This window comes from Corvus cornix, chromosome 17, assembly GCF_000738735.6.
Source record: "Corvus cornix cornix isolate S_Up_H32 chromosome 17, ASM73873v5, whole genome shotgun sequence".
In the NCBI taxonomy this organism is placed as follows: Eukaryota; Metazoa; Chordata; class Aves; order Passeriformes; family Corvidae; genus Corvus; species Corvus cornix.
This window is the reverse complement of record NC_046346.1, coordinates 720,105-747,500: the sequence shown is the minus strand read 5'-3', so window position 1 is coordinate 747,500 and position 27,396 is coordinate 720,105. Positions and strand designations below refer to the sequence as shown.

General features: G+C 47.7%; 2 protein-coding genes and 1 long non-coding RNA gene across 5 annotated transcripts in view; 1 reads left to right on the top strand and 2 right to left on the bottom strand.

The window, feature by feature from the left end:
* Positions 1-22,336, bottom strand: part of MAPKAP1 (MAPK associated protein 1) — an 83,968-nt gene extending 61,632 nt beyond the window's left edge. For 2 of the 3 annotated variants that reach the window (XM_039561732.1, XM_039561734.1), the window contains exons 1-4: positions 22,287-22,336; positions 12,573-12,897; positions 9,359-9,448; positions 6,157-6,305 (exon numbers count right to left, since the gene is read on the bottom strand). In XM_039561732.1, the coding sequence (XP_039417666.1) occupies positions 6,157-6,305; positions 9,359-9,448; positions 12,573-12,831 (498 nt within the window). In that variant the 5' untranslated portion in view covers positions 12,832-12,897; positions 22,287-22,336. Of the gene's footprint in view, positions 1-6,156; positions 6,306-9,358; positions 9,449-12,572; positions 12,898-22,003; positions 22,066-22,286 lie in introns of those variants that run through there. The other variant, XM_039561733.1, reaches the window with a different exon arrangement.
* Positions 22,337-22,604: 268 nt separating this feature from the next.
* Positions 22,605-24,423, bottom strand: LOC104688397. Its single transcript, XR_751672.3, has 3 exons — positions 24,127-24,423; positions 23,288-23,456; positions 22,605-22,993 (listed from the first exon to the last, which is right to left on the bottom strand). It is a non-coding gene; the product is annotated as an uncharacterized LOC104688397 (long non-coding RNA).
* Positions 24,424-24,839: 416 nt separating this feature from the next.
* LOC120410924 (pre-B-cell leukemia transcription factor 3-like) lies at positions 24,840-27,057 on the top strand. Its single transcript, XM_039561952.1, has 3 exons — positions 24,840-24,915; positions 25,381-25,980; positions 26,835-27,057. The coding sequence occupies exons 2-3, from the start codon at positions 25,784-25,786 to the stop codon at positions 27,055-27,057; spliced, it is 420 nt and encodes a 139-aa protein (XP_039417886.1). The 5' UTR covers positions 24,840-24,915; positions 25,381-25,783.
* The last annotated feature ends 339 nt before the right edge of the window (positions 27,058-27,396 follow it).

Sequence of the window (27,396 nt, the reverse complement as noted above, 5' to 3'; positions counted from 1 at the left end):
TGCTGGGTCTGTCCATTGTCCTCTGCTGCCAGCAGCTGCATGGAAGCACAGTGACCACAGGGACCAGCACGCTGACCACAGGGACCAGCACGCTGACCACGGGGACCAGCACGCTGACCACAGGGACCAGCACGCTGACCACACGGACCAGCACGCTGACCACACGGACCAGCACGCTGACCACAGGGACCAGCACGCTGACCACATGGACCAGCATGCTGACCACATGGACCAGCACGCTGAGCACAGGGACCAGCACGCTGACCACGGGGACCAGCACACTGACCACAGGGACCAGCACGCTGAGCACAGGGACCAGCACACTGACCACAGGGACCAGCACGCTGACCACGGGGACCAGCACGCTGACCACAGGGACCAGCACGCTGAGCACAGGGACCAGCACGCTGACCACACGGACCAGCACACTGACCACGGGGACCAGCACGCTGACCACAGGGACCAGCACGCTGAGCACAGGGACCAGCACACTGACCACAGGGACCAGCACACTGACCACGGGGACCAGCACGCTGACCACAGGGACCAGCACGCTGACCACACGGACCAGCACGCTGAGCACAGGGACCAGCACACTGACCACAGGGACCAGCACACTGACCACGGGGACCAGCACGCTGACCACAGGGACCAGCACGCTGAGCACAGGGACCAGCACGCTGACCACAGGGACCAGCACGCTGACCACAGGGACCAGCACACTGACCACGGGGACCAGCACACTGACCACGGGGACCAGCACACTGAACACGGGGACCAGCACGCTGACCACAGGGACCAGCACGCTGACCACGGGGAACAGCACGCTGACCACAGGGACCAGCGCGCTGACCACACGGACCAGCACGCTGAGCACAGGGACCAGCACGCTGACCACACGGACCAGCACGCTGACCACATGGACCAGCACGCTGACCACGGGGACCAACACGCTGACCACACGGACCAGCACACTGACCACAGGGACCAGCACGCTGACCACAGGGACCAGCACGCTGAGCACAGGGACCAGCACGCTGAGCACAGGGACCAGCACGCTGACCACACGGACCAGCACGCTGACCACATGGACCAGCACACTGACCACGGGGACCAACACGCTGAGCACATGGACCAGCACGCTGACCACACGGACCAGCACGCTGACCACACGGACCAGCACACTGACCACACGGACCAGCACGCTGACCACACGGACCAGCACACTGACCACAGGGACCAGCACACTGACCACAGGGACCAGCACGCTGACCACACGGACCAGCACACTGACCACGGGGACCAGCACACTGACCACATGGACCAGCACGCTGACCACACGGACCAGCATGCTGAGCACAGGGACCAGCACGCTGAGCACAGGGACCAACACGCTGACCACGGGGACCAACACGCTGAGCACAGGGACCAGCACGCTGACCACGGGGACCAGCACGCTGACCACAGGGACCAGCACGCTGAGCACAGGGACCAGCACGCTGACCACAGGGACCAACACACTGACCACGGGGAACAGCACGCTGAGCACATGGACCAGCACGCTGACCACATGGACCAGCACGCTGACCACAGGGACCAGCACGCTGACCACATGGACCAACACGCTGACCACATGGACCAACACGCTGACCACATGGACCAACACGCTGACCCTGCCAAAACACGGGCCATGAGGGCAGGGACAGGTCCAGCCCCGCTGTCCGGCCGGGCTCAGGCCGCTGGCTGCTGGGCAGAGCTGCTCCTCCTTCCCTGTGTGAGCCCCAATGGGCCTGGCTCTCCAGCAAAGTGAAATCCAAATAAAATGCAACCAAAAACCAAGGGAAAGCACTGTTGTGATTTCAGAGGAATGTTAATCTCTTTCCCCTGGTGCCAGGCCGGCCAGTGCCAGTGAGGGCAGTGCTGGTCACTCACTGGCATGGTGGAGGGGCAGGCACCAGTGAAAGCCAGCACAACCACAGCAGGAGGTGTCCCAGCACAAGTTCCCCAGGTTCAGGTAGCAGAGTGCAGGTGGCAAGTAAACCACTACAACTGGCAGAATAAGCAAATGCTTTAAAAACAACCCCTATGCAAACTTACTTTGGATTCAAATGAGGATCATTTCACTCAGCTTAGGGGCAAAACACTGAAATAAAAAAATGCATCTTATCCACACAGAGATCTTAATCCTGGATTAATTATTTTACACATTTTCCATTTTAATTAAAGCAGTATTGCTTCTTTCTTAAGTTCTTTATCTACTTTCTTTAAGTAAAGCTATTTAATACTGGGGATTGTGGAAAACATTTGTTCGTGATTATGCAGACATACAGTCAAACAAGACTGAAACAAGAGCAGCATGCAAAAATGTATTTAAGGACTATCATCCCAAAATGCTGCTAAAAGCTATTAACCAGTACGTGTTAATTGCCACAGCATTCATATTAATTTTCACTTCGGGCCTGACATTGTGGAATATTTCCCCTGATACATTTTAAACAAAGTTTAATTTAAGGAACTGCTTCTATCAACACTTATGAAAATTAACAGCCAAGCAATTAGCACTCATGAATTATCCCTTCCCCCATGCTTGCTACAGCATCATTTTTAAAACAGTTGCTACATGAGAAATTGTTGCTTTTTAACCCATTACCAAAATTAAGCCACAAGAAACCTTGTGGCACTACAAAGAAGCACCATTCCTCACCAAAGGATTTTTAGCATTTGTCCAGCCAAAAATTACACTGACCAATTTTCAGTTAAATTATCTCCAGTAGTCAAACAAACGCCAGAGAACTCTGTAAAATGAGAAAAGCTAAACTTCCTTCTAACTCCATTTGCAGCTAGTCATGACAGCAGAAATAAAAATATCTTGAGAAAATCTAGTCTGCCTGTGGGAAAGGTTTTTGGCCTCACAGCTCCAGTTTACTCTAGAGCCAAGCAATTCCTTCCTTACATTTTTGATCTCTTCTGCAGATCTCTTTTGATCTCTCTCTTTCCTGCCTGAACATTGTGAAGCTCAGCTGAGCCACTGAAATGAGCCATCACCACACACTCCTGTGTGCCACCTGTGGTACCTGGATAGGACTTTCAGCTCTGTCTTACACTGAGGCTTTTTTCCCCCAACATTATTAAAACTCAGCAAGCTGGAACAATAAACCGTCAACATTTGATTTTCCAAGTCCTGTAAACAGAAATACACATGAATTTATTTATCAAATGGGTGATAATTTAATTTGCATGCAGACAAAAGAAATCATTTTGGCCAGTGATTTCTTAAGCCTTCAAGTAATTTTCTATTCCAGTGACACCTGAAGGAATTATAAAAAACTAAAGGTTCTTTCAATACAAAATTCTTAAAAAGAGTATACAAGATTTATTAATGAAGACATACAACCCATGTGCTTTACAAAACATGAACACAGTGCCAGAGCTGAGGTTTACTTTAACTATTTTAAGGAAAAACTTGAACAAAGAGTTGAAAGCAGTCACTGTATGTGTGGCTTTTGTTAAGAGCTGAAGTTGTACAATGTACAGAAAACCACGAATCTGTCCTGGGGAGTGGTGGGGCAAGTTGTGTGGATTCCTGAGCTGCTTAGAATGCCTCCATTGTAGTTGTATCTCACAAGCCATATTCTCTACTGTTTTGATAATTAATGCAGTGATCAGGACAGGAAGAAATTAGAGTGCTTTAAAATTTTACTATTTCATAAAATCACAGAAGTGGTTATGAAAAAGACACTAAATCTGGCAGGAAACACCTGCAAGACGTAAGCATCGCCCACATTGGCCGGGCTGGTACTACAGCACATGACATGCTCTGATTTGAACTGGTAAGCTGAAAACAATGCATCCAAGGGGGATTATTGGGGAAGGAGGACCCTGAGGAGGATTTATTCGATTTCAGGTCAGTTAGGGACCCGAGTCAGTGGTGAAACCAGTCAGGATGAGCAGCACAGACACGGGCACAGAGCTCGACATGGAGAACACTGAGCTCTCCTGCCTTGCCCATGCACCAAAAAATGAGTGTTACTGAACAACCTACAATCTGCATTACCAAACTCAAATACGTATTAAAAAAAGGCCTGGTTATCGCCTTAAAGATTTCAGAGCCACTGTGACCCCCTGAGTAAATACATAATTAAGTAGGGTGTTTTTAAGACATGTTTAATTAGGCCCCCAGCCCCTCCTCACCCCCCGCCTCTCCCCAATTATGTACCATTTCCCCCAGAGATACACGGCTCTGTTAATTATGTAAATAAGTCATGCACTATTCCCTGAAAGAATTATATTTCTGTGAAATACTGCTCATCTATTATCAATAAAAACAAATACAAGACATATGATATTTCATTAAAAATAATTTTTAAAAGCTCGATGGTTTTGGTGTTTTGTTACTGACTGAAAATACATGAGAACTGAAGTAAAATAACTCACAACTGGACTATGTTTCTTCTATATCTCAGATGGTCAGCCAAGAATTTAAACTACATAATACATACAGAACTATAGCGAATAAACTTTATATGCAAACTATTGATACACTTACCAGAGTAATAGAAACAATGGTGTTAAAATTAATACAGTGAGATTATACTCTAACAAAATGCCCATTCAATTGTTTTGGATTGTAAAGAAGGTATTTTGATTTGCAGATCACAACTGAGATAATTCGTGCCAGACCCTGCAAACCCCAGCTGAGTGACACTGAGGTATTTCCTTAACCTCTCAAACTGACATGTAGAGTGCAGCTTCTTTCCAGTGGACCAAACACCTGCTAAATGTGTCTGACTTCAATATGTGAAAATTAAGATGCTCATTACAGACAACTACAATTTCTATTAATATAGTAAAGATTAGCTTGGATTGTCAAAGAGGGAAGGAAAAATGCTGAAGTTCCTCAAGTGTCTGAGAAACAAGACTTGAACATGAATGAATTACAACAGAACTCTCTTAATAAAGAGGTCTTCAGTTTTTACTTCTCCTATACATGACATGAGAGCTCATTTAAATGTTTGCCCAACTGAAATTTCGTGGCACAAGCACAGCAAACCTGGAGTTTGGAAAAAAGGCCTCTTGGTGCTGTCAGCATCAAAGTGCTGCTGTCGCTCATTAATGAAGCCAGGAGTTTTGAAAACCTGAGTTAGCACTAATTGCCACATGCTAATAAATATAAAATCACAATAGAGGAGCTTTTGCACGTGAACTTCAAAGTCTGAAGGTTACCATTTCACAGCTATTCCAAATACTCCTAGAAATGTCAGTGGAATTACGGATCTGACTTTCCACTTCAAGAACACCTAACTGAATATGAAATTCTTCCATCACAATGGTAATGAAGCTCAAACTCTATCCTCCCACAGGAGATTCCACAAACAAATCCAGTAGAAAACAGATCTGTGGAGTATTTATACTTGTTTTGGAACAATATGACAACGATCCATCACACCAATGTTTATTTTTCAGTTCTAGAGTTGATGACAGAGAAAAATATTTGACAATATGGAGTACAGGGAAGATATTTATCCCCCAGTCTGAGCAGTATCAGATCCATCTCCTGACCTCCATGACCTGCCAGGTTTGCAGCCAATCTCCTCCCTGTGTTACACAAATGAGCACTTGTGCAGAAATACATTGATTAGTGCTTCTTTTTGCCTCGGATACTGACCTACTGATACTTCAGTTTTCTACCCTCAAAACAGACCACAACTTCTCCTACACTCACTAGAGCACTGAGGATAAAGACATGAATCATGGAATATTCAGCAAGTGCTGTGATGTGGATAGACAGAACAAGCTTGTTTTTTTTTAAATGCCAAATAATGCATCATTTATACAAAGGGTCTCATCATCAACTCTAGAGAGACGTCCCAGGACTCTGTCACAATACAGGTGCACCTCGCTAACCTGCTGGAGAAGGAAACAGCAAGGTAGAGAAGCCTAATTCTCAGTCCAGAATTTTGTAATGGAAACAGGAGAAATGGTTCTACTGAACCTGGAACCATCACATTTGCTTGTTTCTAGATAACCACTGCCAACACCTGATGGCCACTATAAAGTCTAACTGGAGCTTGCACAAGTCAGTGCACAGGAGCAGTGCCTCAGGCCTGTCCCTGCCAGGGGACGCCTGGTACGAGACAAAACCACCTGGTCACTCACCTTGCCGTCGAATTTTGAGTACTCATTGAAGGGGTTGTTGAGCTGCAGTGGACACTGTTCCAGTCGCACAGAGAGGATGGACTGCTTCCCAGAACATGGGGATTTCACTCTGAAATTCTTCTTTTCAAACAGTGAGCTCAGCTCCTCTGCTGCAGATCAGAAGAGAGATTAGAGGCATAGTATGAGGAGATGTACAGAGGCTGCTGCTTACCCCTGAGAGATAACATCATGGAGGGAGCACAAAATCAAATAAACCAACAAATGCTTCAGTTGGGCAGGATCTACCACCACTCCTTCATAGCCCAAAGATATGAAAGCCTTAAGAAGTTTGAATGCTGCTCCTGTTTTAGCTGAGGAAAAGGTGAATTTTTCCCACACAGAGAATAGAACTGATCAGTATAAGATCCACTCAGGTCAAGATAAAAATCAAGAGAATGACACATTCCTGGTCTTACTGCTTGCCTACCTTCTCCTAAATGAACAGGGACAGTAAGGAAAAGAGCTGCTAACACATGAACAGCACACTTCACCCCCAGCCTGCAGCACGTGACACGGTGCCACATCTCAGGACAGCACCATGCTGCCCAGCACTGCACCGCAAGGACACCCTGCTGCCAGCAGCCAGCCTGGCACCACACCTCAGCCAAAAGAACCATTTCTGCAGATTTCACTCATGGTAGGTCGGATATGGCCTCCCCCCATAAAAATGTCAAACCTGAAACCACCACTCCAGATCAACAGTCTGAACAATAAAAACAAAAAAGCTTTCTAAAAACAAAAGGGATCCAAGTTCAGGAGTTCTTTGTGTGGTCTGTGAAGGCTCATAAAAGCCTTTTTATGTGAAGAAAGTGCACAGCTGAATTTCCAACAACAATTCAAATTTACAGCCATACTTTAAAAAAACCCTAAAAAAATAGGACTTCTTATGTTACAAGGCCACAATGAAATCAGGACAGAGCCCGGGGTGTTTCAGCACATCAGTACCAACGGGTCTCATCTGCAGGGAACTGTGACTGAATCTGGACAAGGTTTCCCACATCTGCTCCAGGAACCAACAGCCCCCAACCTCCATCAATCACTGCCCGAGAACCAACCCCAGCTCGCCCAGCCTGGCACTCCTGCACTTGGATTTCCCTCACAGCTCACAGATTTCCATCTTGCTTCTCCAGGGAAATGGAACTGTTCCCAAGGCAGAATGACCCGGCACTTGATCTGCAGGGAGTTGGTTCATTGCTTAGAGTGTAAAATTAAAACTTGTCAAATGATAACTGGTCAAAAGCTCCATTTATTTTTATCAGCAGATTGCCTTAAAATTCAGGCAGTTGGCAAAGGTGCTAAATACTGGCACTGAGAGATCCCCAACGGGCTTGTGAGAGGCGGCAATTAACCAAAAAAACTTCATTTAAGCTCTTTTAACGTGGCCACTTAAACTCCATTATGTTGTTTTGGTTTTTCAACAAGCTCTTATACCTGTTTGTTAGTTTTTTAAAAAATCTCTACCATTATGCTGGAGTATTACCTTTAACTGATAATTCTTGGGCATTTGGAAAGGACCTCGGAATCCACTTGTTGCTGTTTTCACAGACACTTCTCCCTAATCCCAAATTCAAGGAGCCAAACACACAAAGCCTCATACACCCATGTGATGAAGAGGAAGGTACAGTGGATATCCTTAAGGGCTCCTCTTTCTCCTTGCTGCAGTGTTGTCGTTCATGCAAGAAAGGGAGAAACCTGCAGAACTCAGTGGCTAAGCAGAGAAGGAAAATCAGCTCTGCCAACAGACCCCGAGTGCCTGGAGTTTTCATGTAACTTACTTATTTTTTTATTTAAATCTATTCTGCAGCAGGCAGGGACTGATCTATTTGCCTGCAAGCCCAGCACACTCCTCAGAGGGGACAACTCTGACTGCTGGGTGTCTGTCTGCAGGGCAGCACGTGAGGGAAGGAGAGGTGGTGGTGGAGCCCCGGGAGCGGCAGAGGCTGCGCAGGAACCCGGAGCCTGAGCCAGTTCAGTGTGCAGGAGAGACAGCAGAGAGACTTGCATCATCACTGGCCAGATGCTCTAAAATATTGAGCAAAGAGTTGGAGGTTATGGTAGATTAACCTTTAAAACCTACAACACCGCTTACAGAAGGAGAAAGGCAAAAACATTTCAGAATGCATTAAGAGGGGTATCCAACACAGCTGAACACCGAATTAAGGATTAGTGCGACTGCGCCGCTCCTGTGAGCAGCTTTGTTCACTCCTCTGAAAAAGATATTAGAGTGCTGGAGTCCGCAAATGTGTGCAAATGACAACCACGGAGATAGGAGGAATTAGGCAAAAAAAGGGAGATTACAGAGGGACCTCATTAAGATATACACAAATTTTGAAAGAAGTAGGCATGACAGACCATACAAAGGTTTGAATGTGTGTCAAATACAACAGAAATAGAAACTAGCTTGAGCCCAAAAATAGGAAAATTGAGACAGATTTGTAATTTCATATATTACAATTTAAACTATGTAGAACATCCAGTCACAAATACTTAATTATATAATTTTTTAAAAATAGAATTGAATATTTTTTTGAGAAATCGGTGATAATAGTTTTACCAAGGAAAGGCCAGATAAGCTAAGCCAGCATTTATTCTGCTCGCATTTAAGTAGATCATATATACTCTTTATTTCTTAAGATTTGCACCTTATCTAAAAAAGTAGCTACAAAAATAGTCTACACAAGTAAACTCCACAAAATCCTCCATCGCACCCAGCGTGCCAAATGCTGCTGGAAATGGCTGGAAAGTCCCATGGAGACACTGATCTCGCATTTTGAATGCAGACACCTGCCAGTTCCCCGCCCTGGAGCAGAGCCACCTCCCGTCCCCACGCTCCCACGATGGCACGAGAGCTTTGCCCTCCCCAGGTGCCCTCGCCGGGCCAGCAGAGGCCACGAACACACCAACAGCACGGCGGGGCCGCAGAGTGCAGAGCCCACAGCAGCCACTGCGGCTACCACACTGAGCCAAACCGGGTGTCAATGCTTTTCCCTCTCCTCTGCCTTTATCAACACCGTGGCCACGGCTGGCACCCCCTGGGACAGCACAAAGAATTGGCATTTCCTCTACGCTTTGAAAGCTCAGGGGAAAAGGACAAACTGCAAATGCTGCAACCATCAAAGGCAGGAATAAAGCCAGTAGGAAAATAGAAGATCTTTTCTTTTACCTGAGCAAGAAGTATTTCTGTCTTTCCACTGAACGTTTTTGCATTTTATTTGATTTTGTCTCTCTTTCCGCAGACGTTCTAGTCTCTGAGCTTGAAAAGAAATATTACAACTATAAGTTTGTCAATGAAAGTTTACTATAAACAAAGACATAATTAACTACCTTTATATGAATAAAGATGTTTTATACTGCATATGTAGGGGAAAAAGTCATAAAATTTTAAAGGTGGCACCCCTGAAAAGCAAATACCAACAAAAACATGAAAATGTTCTTGATTTATAATTGAAATTAGAGGATATAAAACATTAATAGAGATCATAAAGATAGTATTAACATGGAAGAGAATAATAAAATGTGAAAACTTCTGTGATTAATATGACATTTCATTATATAAATCATTAATAACGGTCTTAAAGGAATTTTAATGCACAAATGAACTGAAGTGAATATTACATTACAGGAATAAAATTACTGTTATGAATTACTCTACCCGTTTCAAAAATTAAAGATAAATGAACTCAGACTAGACTATTAAAGTTTTAAATATAAAATCCTTTATCTAAAAATCATGAAAATTATAAAATGTCAAAGCGATATAAATTAGCACAGCTTTTTCTTCAGTAGGCTGAAACAGTTTATAGGTAGTAAAATAAATGATTTGTATCTTCACAACATTAGTCAAATCCTAAAATGAATATAACATTTCTTTACATATATTTTGACTCCATCTTCAAAATATGGTTGATAAAAAAAGCCCCAAATAGTTCTTATACCAAAAAACTTGCAGCCCAGGGTACCAGACAACAACTTAAATTGCCTTTTTTTGTTAATAGTAAGAACTTCCTTGGGGAAATACCTGATGGAAGCCACCCAAGACAATGACCCCAAGAAACCACTGATGTCATGAAGTGTCCACTCAAAATAAGCAGATTAGAGTGGGAAGTAGAACTAACAGTGCTGATCCCTGAAGGAAACAATTTGCTGGATATATTAGCAATTTTGATGTATTGAGATAATTCATTAACTAAAATGGGTTTGTAGAAGAGATTCTAAAATGCTAAATTACTCTGACAATTTTTGGATACAATTGAATTTCCCTGAGCCTTTTCAGCAATTAAAAAATGTTAATAAATACTTTCTATCCCTTATGTTATTACTCTTTTACATTTAAGTCTTCAAACTGAATTGTGGACAAGGAAGTAATTTTTTTTTCCCCATAAAAACTGTCAACCAGGGAACCGATAAAAAAATACTCCTTTGAGTTTAAGCAGCTTAAAGGTACAGTTTAAGGTACAAGCAGTTTAAGGTACAAGCACAAACGGGGACTTTGAGAAGTATCTCCCATTTAAGCCAACACGACGTTAGAACCTGAATACCTCTAGGTAGCTTCCTCTTAATGAAGTAAGAGAAGTATCCCTCCTCATAAGTTTAAATATTGGGAAAACACTGTTGTAGCATAGATACTTTATTCTGAAAGAAAAGCTCCACATTTTTACTAGTTACTGCCCATACTTGAACCCAAAATTACCTTCCAAAACCCTTTCTGCCCAAAAGAGCCATCATAAAAGATCTGTTAGATTAACAGGTAAACAAAGGATAAAGGAAAAACTGTAGACTAGAAACAAGAATAATGCATGTTTTTATCCTGTCTGATATTTCCACCCCTTGTCAAAACAAAGTACGAGAGCACAGTCACCACCTCCACTGACTCCATCCTGTTCTTCCACCTACAGCTGATCCCAAATGACCATTTCACTGTGGGACTGTGCTACGCAGCGCCAAATCAGATGGAATGATCAGCACCTATTAGAAATGTGAATTATTCAAGGCTCACTCTCACATGCAGCCAGTGAAAGCTCTCGGTGTGAAAAATGTCACTGTCCAAACGCAGTTGTGGTTTCATGAACTGTCAGCAACGAGCTGAGCCTTTGTTCCTGGGCCTGGGGACTTTGCTGCTCACCCACACCTATCACCTGGCACTGACCTCTCCACCTGACATGCCAGAGCTGAGGCAGAAAATCAGCTCCCTCGGGGTCCCAACCCTGACTTTAGAACATGCCCCCAGCTGGCACCCGAAATGGCTTCAATCCATAACTCAAATGGAGATTATCCTATCAGTCTGCTCCCTTGGTGAAATGATCCTTCAGAATTATTTTCTGGAGCAATTCTATAAATCTTCAAACTTTGCCTCTCCTTCCTCATGAGCTACACCATGCCCTGAACTCACCCAGCCCCAGGACAGCCTGGCACCCTGGATTCCCACCACGCCTTCCTGGCAGGTTGGGCTATAATCTGTGATTTCCAAACCTCACTCTCCAGTACAGGAGATCAGCACCCTGCCTTTTCTGGAACTTTTCACAACTTCCTACTTGTAAAAGGCATTTCAGAATCTCCAACACCACACACGTTTTCCTGGTGAAGCAGAGCACAGAGGTGCTTTCTGGGCTCTAGGTGGTGTTATAATACCTGCAGAAATAATTTTAAAAAAAAATATACAGGAACAGAAAAAAGAGGTTAGAACTGACCACCGCACACCAACCCTCTCGTCGATATTTCAGCTCACAGAATTCCTGTTCTTAATATTCCTCAGGTCTAAGCAGAAGTCTGGATATCCCTTGTATGAAACACCACGTGGGAGAGCTTTCTGCCAGTCACGACAAAATGAGTGCATTTTGCAAAGGTGTTCACCCTTAAACTTTCTAATTTGGTAGCTTAAACCCCAGCTCAAGGTTTTTCTCAGAAATAAAACTTCAGGAGACAAAATACAGACAAATCATTCCCTTTGCTGGCTCACATCAAACTTCATTCCACTCTTTTATAACAAATACATTTGATGCCTCACTAGGCAGATTTTTTCTCAGAAAATAACTATCCTGTTCAAAAGTTAACACCCCTCCAGACAGTAACAATAGAGATATCAAAGACTGTTCATGTACTTTGGATTTAGATTTGATGTCTTCACAATTTGAATTTTTTTATATATATAAAACTGACTACCTCAATGTTCCTCTGTACAGGAATAGGTAAAACAGCAATTAAAGCTCGGTTGACAGCACACTAAAGTACTGAATCATTACGTCTCCTTCTATAAAAGGGCCTCAACATCACAAAAGAGGTTGACAGACACCAAGCCAGTCACGCTCTGGTTTGTCCATGCAAGCCAGACTAAGGGAAGAGGAATACAAAAGGCCAGAGCTGCTGCAAACACCACGCACCTGTGTTTGATCGTCTTCTGATTCCAAAGTCCCAGCTTGAGGTAATATCGACTGATTGGGAATATACATAGCCCTGAGTCTCCCCATTGCTTCCCTGTGGTTCTGACCCATTATCCCCATATGCTGACGAGGGATTAAACTTCTCCAGGTCAACATCGTGATCGATCAGGACCATTTCACACATCCCTGTGTCATCACTGGTCACGTGCGACTGCCGAATGTGAGCAAGGATAATGGTTGGGTTGTCCAGGAAAGCCATTCTGTCCACAAGTCCACCACTTCACTGTACTATCTTCTCTCCATCTTGTTTCATGGGCACACGTACCTAGAAAAAATGTACACATTTTAGGAAAAAAACCCTTCAAACCCCCCATTCCAGAAGGTTACTATTTGGGATGCACAAACCCAGACTGACTTAGGGCAAACTGTTTAGCTCTGCTCCAGTTTATTTAAGCTACACTGGTTGCTGAGTCCATTTAAGGAACAGTGGGTTTGGAGGACAGCTTGAAACCTGAGTCCCAGGACAACAGAACACAACAGATACCTACGAACAGGTCCCAGTACTCTACAACACATGGTTGCTGGAAGGCAAAATACTCCACAGTGCTGCACATAGGAGGATGGCAAGAGAATACAGACCAGAAACATCTGCCTATTCCAACTAACCCATTTACAGAACTGACAGGGTTTTGGATTTCTTCTCACCCATCATAACTGTGTTACTGTTTTGCTTCTGCATCTACACACCAACTCCTTGACTACCTTATTACAGACCCTCTTCAGGTTTTGTATTTCCAGGAAAAACTTGAAACATGAAGAGATTAGTGTCTCAGGGCAGAATATTGAACATCTGCTGCTGCATGGTGCTTCACACAGGGCAACTGCTGTAACACAGAAAGCTCTGTGACCAAATACCACATGCCTGAGCTCTAAAGCACTTTAAGAACAGTAATTGCCACTTACCTAAGATATTTCATTCAGAGCACTCAAGTGGCCTTTTGAAACAAAGTAGAGGGCAAAAAGGAAAAGGAAAAAACCCCAAACCACAAAACCCAAACCACGGTCATGTTGTTATCTGATTTTTCTGTAGCTGTGGATTTGTATTTATGTCAATCTAATTCAAGCCTGGGCTGACACTGAAAGGGGCAACTCCATGCCCTGCTCCAGGAATTCCACCACCTCCCAAAGCTGGCAGTGGAGCTGTGGGGTGAGCTGGATCAAAAAATGACCTGCTGAATACAACCTAAAAAGAAAAAAAAAAAAAATTCCTGTTGACGCAGCGAGTCCATCAGTGAGCAGCGGCTGGAGCCACGGGGACACCTCCACCTGAGGGGGCTCGGACTGAGCTCACACATAGGGCAAGACTAGATGTAAATTCCAGAAGTTCGAAATCCTCACTGCTTTTCAATCAGAGAAAAACACTTTAACCCGGCTACAGAGCTGCGCGTGTGAGTGTGAGTTTGGATGGGATTTCCAGAGGCTCCTGCCAGCCTCGGCAGCACGGCAACTCCACACTCCGGTTTAATTTTCTCACTCTTCTCATCAAAGTAAGTAGGGCTGCTCCTGAGGGGGTTCTCGCCATCCTCCAAGGGAGAGGCCACAAGGCAAATGTCCCACCCGAGGGCAGCCATCAGTGTGTCTGGGGCTTTGACCAGTGTGACCAGCATCGTGTGGCTGGGATAACACTGACACAACCAAGTACAGTTTATGGACATTGCAAAACATGTGTTGAGAATGTTCTTTAAATTGAATTATTTCTACTCACTGATTAGGAAAGGCCACCTTTACCTGCAAACTTGTTTCAATAAGCAACAGCCTCGGGCGTCGAAAAGGTCTGCAAACTCCCCATCAAAAATTACTGCTGCCCCATCAATGTGTCATATAAATGTTGGCATGTTAATTGTGTATTTATAAGATTGTTAATGGTTAGTTAATTTACCTCCCACACTATTATTGTACTTGAAATGATTTAATGTCTGCTGAGGGAGTTAACAACATGTAACAGCAGATGCGAGAGTTTTACCTTTATACTCTGCACCCCGACTTCCTGCCATTAACATTCGTGTGCTAAATCAGCCGAGCTTCTTCCCAACTGTACATGTGCAACTGCTTTTCCCATAAACCTGAACGGTGAGAAAGTGCTGGAAATTCTACAAGTTTAACACGAACATATTTTTACTTCCTCTTCTTCAGAATTTTCAAAAAGATACATTAAAACTAATTTATCAATACATTAATACTAACTGGAAACTCTCTGAACAATTAATATCCTTAAAAAAAAAAAAAAGTTCAGACCCCCAAATTCAGGTTTTGATGCCATATTTAGTAGTTGTAGCCTACAGAATTCTAACCAGTTCCTCCCTTTGATAAAGGCAAAGCAGGGCACAGACCTGCTCTGAGGAACAGTGACTTCCAGTGAGAGAAAAGAACTCAAGAGAAACGAAGCTCAGTTTTGCAAACCTTTACACAAACACCTTGAAGGTTCCAGCAAAATCACAGATCCAAAATCAATTTCTAGATCTGCTGAGATCTGCCAGCACACCCCTTCTGCACTCCTACACCCACACAGCATCACCACATCCTCATGGGGGAGCTGAATTTAACGAATTCAGGGACTTTCTGAGCATCGGCTTCTTATACATTCTTTAACTGTAAACAAAAAGTAACTGTTCTTCTAATACTTGCATATACAAATAATATTCTACGATTGAATAAACCACATGCAGACAGCTATGTCAAACATACTCTGTGCAAACACTAAAACCAAAGAGAGCGATGTAAAATCTCCACAATTTTAGAGTTTGGTATTTCTGTACAACGGGATACACAGGCTGGAGTTTCAATGCTGTACTGATTGGCAAACACCTGTGATTCATCACACAGGTGGACAGCAATTACTGATTGGCAAACACCTGTGATTCATCACACACGTGGAGAGAGACCTTCACTTTCTTCCTGATCTTTATGATTCACCTATCGAACTTTCTGCACATTGTCTGATCAACACCCCGGGAATGAATGCTCCCTCTCCCCTTCTCCTTGGCCCCATCACTGTGATTCTGCCATGCCCTGAGGCCCCTGGAGAGCACAGCCCCCCATTAGCCTTGTGCAGTTACAGAACATCCCCAAAGATGTCAAATTGCACCATCAAGAGGCTGAACGTCTCGCCAGGATTCACAGGAACTTTGTGGCAGAATCAGACAGCTGCATCTCAGTCTACTATTTTTATCAGCAGTATTCCTCTTCCAGTACCCCACGGCTATATTTATGGCATCGATAGACTCTCCCAGCGAGGGAAGCAGGGCTTTATGCAGATCAGCCTCATTCATAACCCGGCACACAATGAGGAATGCAGAGCGCGCTAACAAACGATTCCGCTCCCAGGAGGTGACACAAAGGTCTTGGAAAAGGATCTGCAGCTATACAGGCTGTACCTTAAACACACAGCTGAACACAGCTGAATTTCGGGAGGCATCTTCATCATCACAACATGTTAACTGTTCTTGTGACCCTCCTGCTTGCTTGATGTACTGCAATTATTTAAATAAAGATTGTCTCGCTTTCCTCTTTCCCCACCAAACACCCCACACAGAGTATCGTATCTGCATGTTAACCTACATGAGGTGACAACGAGATATCAAAGCAAGTGTGAGATTAGGGGAAAGGACAAGCTAAACCTCATGACTGCCATCCCTCCCATCCATCCCGTTGCCCACCACGTGCCAGCGCAGACGGCAGCAGGCTCAGCTGGAACCACGCTCCCGTGCTGGACCCACTGACTGGTGGGACTGCAACCATGTGTCAGCCCCTGCTGACTGCTGTTTTCAGAGGAAACGTTTGACCTTGAGCGTGAAAAATGCCGAGCGCAGCTTTCCTTACTTTGGGGAAAACACAGTTATTTTGGATTGGATTTTCTGGTTTTTTTTAAATATACGCAGTTGAATTTGACAAAATCCCTCGCTCTCACTGCCCAGCACAAGGTGGCTCGTCACTGTCACACCTCCACGCCAGCACGAGAGCTGGGGCAGCCGTGTCTCACCTCCACACCTGCCAGCAGCGGGGCAGGGCCCCACTCTGCTCCCTCCTGCAGGCTCCTGGCACGCTTTCCAGCAGAACTACGGATTTTGCTTGGCAAAGGGACACCAGTGCCAACAAGCACCTTCACACCCTGTACCTGTCCCTGTAAGTTCACAGACTCCAGGTCAGAACCTCCCAGCTCCACCAAATGCCCTGTGGTGCCACCAGCACATCTGTGACTGAAGGGCACTGTCCCCAAACTGGCAAGCCAGTGCCACCTTTCCATGGCATCTTACAGGAGATATTTTCCTCACATGAAGGGTTGGTATTTTTGCCTTTCATGCTTTGAAATACACAGACCTCTAAATAAGCTACAAGAAACAATAAAATCAGAGAAAGCTGTCAGCAACTAAAAATGTTCTGCTGCAGGAAAGAGCAACAACTCTGAAGTTCCACCAATTTTAATGGAATGAAGAGTCCTCCAGTTCAAAGGGCTAAAAGCAGTTCCAAATTCTCTACAAAACTCACAAGCCAATTCCTGCAATGTATCTTCCTCTCTAAATTATAGAAGTAAGAAGTGAGAAGCAGGGAGAAAAAAACCTTCCTTCCTTCTGTTCTGCAAAGCTGTAGCTTGTTGGTTTTATTTTTTTAAACTGTTTAAATTTATTATCCTCCTTAAGGAAGTAATAAACAATTAAAGCCCTATTCAAAGTTAACAAAAATTTTCCAAAGACACAACTTATGGAAGGTACAACTTGGATCCAAGAGAATTACTAACAAACTCAAAACACAGCAAGCTGGAAAAAATTATATACCATTGCAGGTCATGTTATCATTCAAGGGCTTCCATAGTCTCTGTACTCAAACACCTCCTTGACTGTAGCTCTTTAAAGTGATCTTTAAAAACTAATGAAAAAGATAGGCAGATTAGAATTAAAAATTGATTTTTTTCCCCCAACGTCATATAAGCAGGAACAGGACGGCACGAACATACTTCAAAATTTATGATTCAGGTTATATGAAATAATTTCCCAGTCAACTTCTGTCTGCAATTGCACAAGAAATGGTTCTGGTTATCTGCATTTGCAGCAGCACAAATAATCAACCCCCTCAAACACAGACAGGTCCTGGGCAGGCAGGATAAAGGGAAGTGAACTGCAATATATGAACATTCAAGTTTATGTTTCAGCAAAAGCTCAAGTGCATTTAAGAGTGAATACTTATCTGCAGAAGCTGTCACTCACACTCTGGTCCTATCATTAAAAAGGAAATAATCATTTACAGTCATATAAAGAGGCTCTCTCACAAGAGAGACTGGAATTGGGAAGTTATGATGAGCAAACACTACATTACACACAACTTCCAACAAATTATTTGTTCATTTCCAGACCTGTAAATCAATCTGGCATTAGCTCTGTATTTCTGAATTCCTTGGAATTTGGCTATACTTCTGTTGTCATACTAATCAGGATGCAAATTACACCAATTCTGATATTTTAATTACTGAGCTTAGAGGGGGGTGAAAATATTGGGGTATGTTTGGGAAGTATTCACTCTTCTCTTTCCTGATCTTGTCAAACCTTTGTTTAATTGCAGACAAGTTGGTTCTCTGCTAACCTGAGAAATTTTGCATCAAGATTTTAAGCAAATAAATAAGTATAAAAAATGTAGAGATTATAAATTAGGGCAGACAAATCTGTATCTAGACTCGTGCCTGCAAAGAGCATTCTATCAATATAGTGAAATGCTAATCTCCTAATTAACAACCTAATTAGGTAATTATGGCTTTGCAGAGGGATGCCTAAATGAAATATGACAACATGGTCACCTCTTTATATGGCACCTGTGGGCCTTTTCAGCTGTCACTGCCGAGAGTGCAATATCAATTTGAACAGATGACAAAGTGTTGTCATTTTTCATTCAGATATTGTGCTGAATGCTGGGATCGAGGCCGCTCCAAGACGCGGCGCCTTGCCTGGGCTTTGCCTCGTCTAAATATGTGCAAACACTTTGCTTAATTTTTAATGTCTCTGATTAAGCTTGGTTTTTCATGCTGTCTGCAGGCATTCCCTGACACACACCACAGCTGCAGTGTCACACTGGGATGACCCACAACCCCGGAACCCCCATGACCCAATTTCACAGCACGCGTGCGGGAGAATTACAATCCAGAAAAAATATCTGAGTATTTGAGTTTATTTTTGAGGCTTAGCTGCCATTGGCTTTAAAATAACAAAACAAAACCAGAGTGCCTTGTAAATAACATATTATAACATTCATTTTACTTTTATTCCCGCTGAACACTCTTTTCCAGGGGAACAGCAGTCCCTGTCCAGAAGAGGGTGAAGCTGATGGGACTTTTGCACAGAAAGCTGGGAAGGAACACTTTCAACAAAGGTGCTTTTATATGGAGTATTTTTTGTCACTCATATGCCTAGATTGCTTTACAGACAATTTGCTGAGCTTGAACATTCCTAAAGGACATCAGCCTGTTGGAGCAGGTCCGGAAGAGGCCACGAAGATGATTAGAGGGATGGAGCACCTCTGCTATGAGGAAGGGCTGAGAGAATTGGGATTGTTCAGCCTGGAGAAGAGAAGGCCCAGGAGTGACCTAAATGCAGCCTTCCAGCATCTGAAGGGAGTCTACAGGAAAGATGGAGAGACACTATATACAAGGGTCTGGGGGCAGGGATAGATGGGATATTGGGAAGAAATTCTTCCTTGTGAGGGTGGGCAGGCCCTGGCACAGGGTGCCCAGAGCAGCTGTGGCTGCCCCTGGATCCCTGGAAGTGTCCAAGGCCAGGCTGGACACGGCTCGGAGCAACCTGGGCTAGTGGGAGGTGTCCCTGCCATGGCAGGGAGGTGGAATGAGATGGGCTTTGAGCTCCCTTCCAGCTCAAACCACTCTGGGATTCTGTGATAAATAAAATATCTTGTTGTAGACAGGAGAATGAAAGCACAGGCTGGGACTACTCAAATATTAGACTAGAACTTCTATTTTTGCAATTAACAGTGTGATACTCAAGAGCCTAAAAAACCTAGTAAATTTTATAAATACCTAAACAAGTTTCAATCTTAAAAAAACTGAACAAAGCGGAAAGCTTCATCATTTTACCTTTTTACCTGTTTGCTGCTGAGAGATGCTACTCTGTTTGGGTTTTACATACACCTAGGTCTCTGGGCTCACAGAAGCTGTCTTGCCTGGACCCAGGACAGAGCCTGGGGACATGCTGTAGGTCCAGCCAGCCCAGGGCCCTCAGCACAGCCGCTGCACAGCTCTGCACCAGCACCACAAAGGGTGGTCTGACAGTGCTGTGTCAGGCAGGGGTTTGTGCCTTAAACAGCAGCATCTGTCAAAACAAACACTTTTGTCTTTGTCAGTTTCTTTAAGTTGTTGCCATTCCACTTTTGAGTGCATGAAAATATTTTTATTGCATTAAAAAGATTATCATAATCTCATTTTTTATAATATAGCAGCATGCAAGCTGCTTCTGACTTAAGAAACGCTCATGAAGATCAGACCTACTTAAAAACGCCCGAGACCTTCAGCCCCTTTGGGACTTTATGTCAAATGGAACTGGACAGATTCACATTTCTTCAACAAAAGATGAATCCCCTGTTCCTCTGGCTTTTAATTTTGGGTCTGTCTCTTTCAAGAGCACACAAAACATATTCAAGGAGCTTTGTTTTGCTTTCAGAATAATGGATTTAGATACAACACTTCTCAGGCAATAAGGAAACAAAGTAGGGATTGCCCTTGTGCTGTCTTGGATACGAACGGAGCTGACAGACAGCGAACAACAAGGCATCACAGTTTGATGGAGCTCCTCAGCTCACACACACACACACACAGAGTTAATATTAAAACACAGCTTGGGGTCTGTGTCAGAGGCACCAACAGAAAAGCTCTCGAGAACTGCTGCTACAACACATGAGGCAGCCCCAGGGGCACGGCAGGTCCCAGGCACGGGGCAGCACCACGGTCACCAACACCGCGGCAGCACCGCCACCCCTGCCAGGGCCCTCTGGGCGCCACCAGGGCTCTGCTCCCACACCCCTGCGCCCCACAGCTCAAACCTGCCCCTTCCAGCACCTGAACAGGAAGAAATGAAGCCTGAGCTCTACCCCTGTTTCTCAGCCAGTGCCATTTGCCCCTGGACATCAGGGGGATGTTCTGGATATCAAAAGGTATTTCTTCACAGAGAGGGTTGTCAGGCATTGGAAGGGGCTGCCCAGGGAGGTGGTGGAATAACCAACCCTGAGGTGTTCAAGGAATGACTGGATGTGGCACTCAGTGCTCTGGTCTGGTTGCCAAGGTGGTGGTGGGTCAGAGGTTGGACTTGATGGTCTCAGAGGTTTTTTCCAACCTCAGTGATTGTGTTATCTCCAAAAAGAGCAGCCACATGGGAGATGGGCTGCTCCTACATGGAGATGTGACCAGTATACTGTTCATTTGCTGTCCCATGTGTGCCATAACTGACCTTTCCATACAGGTGTGTGCTTTTCATGCTCACAACTTCAAACGGTTGGGAAAATTTGTGCTACAGAACACGTAACACAGACCGCCGTGCCAGGCTGCTTCACCTGCTGAGGCCTTCATTGATCCAAAGGAAATGCACAACAAGAATGTAGCTGTTACTTGTTATTTTAACATTTGTTATTTGTTATTTTAATTTGTTACTTGTTGTAACTGGGTGAAAATTTAACCAACAGATGAGAGAAGGGTGTTACAACAGAGACCTGAAACACGACTGATAAAGAAATGTACTAAATTGGTTCTCCCTGCTTCAGTTATTTCTGTACAAGTCTATACGTACCTGCTGATCTCAATTTATTTTTAATCTAACCCAAAAAAGTGTCAGTGAATGGAGCTGTTCTGAATTTGGAAAAGTAACGGAGAGAGTCTAATTCCTAGTCTTGCATCAACCTGATAATCCCCCGACACCTAAAATCGTGTAGAACACACTCAGGATACCCAAGCTTGGCTCTGGCATCTCTGTTTAGTCAATCACCAAACTTCCACTAGCACGGAAATCAACTCACTGCTGTGCCTCCTGGACACCTTTCCCGCTCCCCCACTGCTCCTGTGGTGTTCACAGTTCCGGTGGCACCGGCAAGCAGATGCAGAAACGAGAGCCCCATGCAGCAAGGCATTTGGGTGTGACCCTGCTGAAGGCACCGCCGGGCGGGCACAGCCTGCCTGCGGCCGGCCGAGCAGCCGGGACACGGGCACCGGGGCCGTGTGACAGGGACACGGGGCGTGTGACGGGCCTTTTGGATGGAGTGACTGGCACCTGACCAGGGATGCCTGGGCACCTGTGGGCCTCCCGCTCGCCACGGGGCGCGGACATCCGCAGGGCAGCGCGGGGATTCCTGCCGGACCCGTGCCGCCCTGACGCTCCCGCCGCACTCACCTGCTCCCCGGCACCCATCGCCGGCCGACGCTCCGCCTGCCCCGCGATGGGCTGCTCTCGCCCCGCCGCCGGGAGAGGCGCCCCGGACCCCGCGGGAGCGGCCCCGTCTGCGCACCGGGGGAGCCTCGGTCCCCCCGAGCCGTGGCCCGGGCGGGCTGACAGCCCCTGCCGCCGGTCACGGCATCCCGCGGGGGTCCCCGGCGGCCTCGGGAGGGGCTGACAGCGCGGGCAGCCCCGGGAGCCGCGGCCGCAGCCCCGACCTCCCCCCCCGCCCCGCACTTACCGGCGCCGCCGCCGCCGCTCCGGGGCCGCGCAGCCGCTTCCGGGTCCGGGTCCGGCGGAGCGGGCGCGGGGCCGCGCGCGACCCGGAAGCGCCGCGGCCGCGGAAGTGACGGCGCGGAACGGGCGGGGCGGGCGGCGCCGGGAGCGCGGAGTGGCCGGGGCCGGGCGCGGCTGCCGCGGGCACGGCAGCGAGCCACGGGCTCCGCTGGGCACAGCCACCAAGCCGGTGATGTACCGGGTTGGTACCGGGGATACCCGCGGCGTTGCAGCGCTCGCCGGTGCCGCACGGCAACACACAGGAGGCTTTTCTGATGGGGATTGCACCAGTTTTATTTCCAATTTCTTGCTAAAAACACGGTGACGTTTGTATTTATTTAGTAGTTTTAAACCAAAGCACCCAGGTAGCGCTCGGTGTACAAACACAAAGGGGATAAACGTTAACCACTGTCACAACGCTGCCCAAAGCCATGAGCAGCACCCGCGGGTTATCCCGGTGCTCGGGCGATCCGGGGCTGTCTCCACACGGCTGCCTGGGCGAGCAGGGGAGCCCAGCCACCCTCGGTCCGCACCTCACACATTTGGCCTCCTGGAGCTGCAGGTTTTCCTAGATGTTCCCAGGGTTCCTTTCCTCGTGGTGTCTGTTCCTGGCCTGTTGGCCGTGTGTCCCTGTCACCTTTCCAGACTTGCTGGTGCAGCCTCCACAATTTCCTGTAGAAGTAAGGAGATTTGTTAATCCCTGAGGAAAGCCTAACCTGGCAGTCTCAGCAGTTGCGCACATCAAGAAACAGCTGCCTTTGAGAAGGACAGCGAACAGCGCGGCACAAGTGCCACCAAGGGCCTGTGAGAAGCAGGTACCAGTGACTGGCAACAGTGGGGAGTGAGGGCAGGAGCTGGAGCTGCCCTAGCACAGGGCATGTCACAGGGAGTGCCTGGCTGCTGCTGGCAGAGCCCAGAGCTCTGAAGTGACTGGACTCAGCCTCCTAAAACAGCACAAAAACTCACCCAGCACAGCAGCTTTCCACTGATGTGGCGAGGCTGAGCAGGTCCCTGCAGGGTGAGGTGAGCCTGGGGCTGGTCAGGGAGCACTGTCCCGTCTGGCAAGGTCAGGTGCTAGGGGAAATGCCCATTGCATCCGTGAGACTTCACCCTCAGGGGGCAAATGCAAATGCATCTGTGAAATATTCACAATAATACCAATTTAAAAATGCCTTTGGAGCAGCATTCTTAGTAAAACTGGATGACCCTGAAAACTCATTGGCTCAAGACAGACAATGGTGGAGTAATTAAGATGTAAAGTAATTGAAACGTGAATGAATTTGCTAATTGCATGGGTGGACAGTGGGACCACGGATTTGTTGACCAGGAGCCATCTCCATCCGCACCAGCCACACATGACCACGGCAAGCTGGATGCAGGGGTCCAGATCACACAGCGACATCCAGGGCCAAAGGGAAGGTGTGGGGTTGGCGATGCCAGCTGGGATTGGGAGGAGCGGGGAGCTCTGCTTGACCCATGCCAAGCCAAAGGCGTTAACCAGAGTACCGGGAAGGTTAGATGAGCATGAGGGCTGAGTTTGGACATGACTCCACTGAGATTGTCCATCACAGACAGAGCACAGAGAGCAAATTAAGGATCATTTTAATTGCCACTGTGTAATTTCATTGCACCTACGGAGAGTTTCCCTAAGAGGTCTCTATGGGGACAGTTGTGTTAGACACCAACAAAATGGACCAGGATTGAAGGCAGTTGGAGTGAAAGGGGGGGAGTGTCCCACGTCAGGACAATCTGAGGGGTGGCAACGATCTACGGGTAACCTCCTGAGAGAATGAAGTCGCAATTACCCTTGGTGCCTGCGCTTTTTTCTCTTCCCATTTCCGGGGGTCTGTGCAGATTTACAGAAAGATAATTTGAAATTAGCTCCGGTCACGCACGGCCTGAGCCAAGCCGGCTGTGCCAAAGGCTCCTGTTCTGTCCCGCGGCTTCTTCGCGGGGACACGCTCAAGCCACGGGCCACGACGGACCGGCCCGGGACGGTGCATCCGGCGCCTGGGTTCCATCGCACGGCCGAAGCTCCCAGGCCCGGACTAAGCGCGGCCTCCCGCGGGCTCCCGGGAGCTCCGCGCGGCACCGGGCCCGGCCCGGCGGGACCCGCGCCCCTGGGCCCGCCGTCACCGCGGCAACGGGGGCGGGGCCCGGGCCGCTCGCCCCGCCCCCGTGGCCGTTCGAACGGCCCAATCACAAGTTCCTCAGTCGGGGGGCGGGGCCCAAGGTAGGGCAGGAGGGCACGGCACCTCCCCGAGTGCGCTGATTGGCCAATGTCCCCGCCAGCGCCCGCCCCCCCCGCGCAGCGGTTGGCCGCCGCGCCCGTCGCTCCCGCACGAGGCCGCCGCCTCCCGCCCGCCCCGGGAGCGCGGGCGCCGCTGGGCCCGGCGGGAGGGACGCGCGCGCGGACCGGGGCGGGCGGGGCCCCGCGCGGGGCGGGGCGGGGCGGGAACGCCCGGTGGGGCGGGGCCGGGGCGGGCCGGGGCGGGGCCGGGGCCGGGCGGGGCGGGGCCGGCGGGCGGGGCGGGGCCGGCGCTCCGCTCCCTCTCGCGCGCCGCTCGGCTCCTTCACAGGGTGACACGTCTGCGGTGAGTGAGTGGCGTTGGCAGCCTGTCAATCCCTCACCGGAGCGGCCATCAAACAACATAAAACACGCGCGGGCACCGGGCGCGGGGCTCATAAATTCCGGCGGGCCGATATTTTTGCACATTGCTTTGCAGAGAGTGTGTAATTAATTTTTTTACAGTTCTTTCCCCGTTATTTCCGCTCTTTTCTTTGCACAAGTTCAAACTTTTGATTGCTGCTGTCTCACCCCCGTGCACAGACTTGGGATCGTTTGTTATTTGGGGGGGAGGGCGATTAATTTTTTTTTTTCCCTCTGTGATTGTGTTTTCTTGGCTTTTTTATGTTGCAATTTGGGGGTGGGGGTGTTCGCTGGTTTGTTGTGGTTTTTGCTGTTTGCACCCTCCCAACTTCTGAAGGATTTGAAAGCGAGTTTTTTTGATTTTGTATTTAATTTTTTTTTTTTTTAATTTTGCCTTTTTGCAAAGAAGATTTTTGGACAAGTGGGGAAAGACATAAAAAGCAACAATAAAAAATAAAAAAGGAGAAAAAAAAAGCTTTGGAGGAAGATTGTACCAGGAAAACCTCACAGAAATCTGCTCAGCTCATTTATCCGAGGCACCAATATGATGATGATGAAAGAAGATTGTAACTAAAGAAGAGAGTGATTTACTGCCCTGGGAAGGAGAAGAGAGTGGAATAAACAGCTGAGATCCGGTCAAAACACAAATACTACATTTTTTTTTTGTTGTTACTGTTTTGTTTGGCTTTTTTTTTTTTTTTTTTTTTTCCTTTTTTGTGGTGTGTGTGCAGAGCGCGGTCAGGAGCGCGGCACTGGGACTGAGCGGGGCAGGCGCTGCCGTGACCGCCCGGAGCGCGGCCCGGCCCGGAGCCATGGACGATCAGTCCAGGATGCTGCAGACTCTGGCCGGCGTGAACCTGGCCGGGCACTCGGTGCAGGGGGGCATGGCCCTGCCGCCTCCCCACGGACACGAAGGGGCTGACGGCGACGGCAGGAAGCAGGACATCGGCGACATCCTCCATCAGATCATGACCATCACTGACCAAAGCCTGGATGAGGCACAAGCAAAGTTGGTTTCGTCTAATTAAACCTTGTCTTTTTTAAAAATTATTATTACTATTATTATTCTTTTTTAAAAATTATTTTTGGTGTGTGTGTGTGGTTTTTGTTTCTCTCCTTCCTGCTCCTCTGCAGAGACCCGGAGTCTCACAATTAAGAGCAACTTCTTGGGGCCGTAAGGGAAATTACCAGCAGCCAAGGCAGAGCCAAGTTGCTATTTAATTATTTCTTTCCTTAAGGAAAATATAGATATAATAAATGTAGAAGTATGCGATGGTTCTGCCGTCACTGTGGTGCACGGGAGGCTGTGGCTGATCCCTGCCCGTTCCCGCTGGACACTGTCCGGTGGATACCGGCCTTATTGCCGCCGTCCATCCGTCTGTCTGTCCGGCCATCCCTCAAAGTACAACTTTGTCTCTTTCTTTCTTTTCTTGTCTCAAAGTGGCAGCAGATGAATTATAAATCTGACCAGATATTGCTGCAGGAGAGGGTGTGTGTGTGTGAATAAAACCCAAACCAAACCCTGGCTGTATTAAATCACAATAAATACAAAAACAATGTTAACTCTGTACACCTTCCTCCCCCCCCCCTCCCCCTCCCCCCCCGCCCAATCTCCTTAATAAATCAGTTCTAATATCGCAGGACGGGGACAAGGGGGGTGGTTTTCCCCCCTCGTTCGGGCGGTGTTTGCACAAAGATAATTCCGCATAAAAGTGAAGCGGGATGAGGGAGGTTCCGGCCGGCTCTCGCTGCCCGCGGCCCCGGGACCCCCGGCCGGGGGGCGAGCGGCCCCGGCGCGGGGCTCGGGAAGGCGCCATGTTGCTGGAGCCCGGCGCTAACCGCTTGTCCTGTGCTCTCTTGCAGGAAACACGCCCTGAACTGCCACAGGATGAAGCCGGCCCTGTTCAGCGTCCTCTGTGAAATCAAGGAAAAAACAGGTACGGGCCGCCCGCGCCGCCGCCGCCGCAGCCATCTTAGCGCTCCTGCCTCGCGGCGCGCCGGGCCCGGGCGCCCCTCGCGCCGCCGCCGGGGGCGGGGGCCGGGCCGGGGCAGCCCCGCGGGGCCGGGGGCGCTCGGCGGCTCCTGAGGCGCCGGGAGCGCCGTGGAATGGCGCGGGGGTCCCCCCTCGCGGCCCCCGAGGCCCCGGAGCGCCCGCGCTGCCGTGTTACCGTCAGACGGTGTGTGAAAGACTTGCCGGGGCGGTGTGACCGTGGGTTTTAACCCCGGGACCGGACCGTGAGCTTTGTGAGGGGCGGGGGCGCCGAGCCGAGCCCGCGGCGGCCCCGCCGTGGGCGCCCCGACCCCGCTACTGTGCCCGGCGCTGCTCCGGCGCCTCTCGGGCGCTGTGCTTTTAAACGCCAAAATTCTCAAAAATCATCTCAAAAGTACAATTTTTTTTTTCGTCTACATTAACGCGACAGGAATA

Coding starts and splice junctions, on each gene's coding strand:
- LOC120410924 (XM_039561952.1), top strand. CDS start 25,784: ATGGACGATCAGTCCAGGATGCTGCAGACTCTGGCCGGCGTGAACCTG. Junction 25,981..26,834: donor CTGGATGAGGCACAAGCAAA/GTTGGTTTCGTC, acceptor GCTCTCTTGCAG/GAAACACGCCCTGAACTGCC.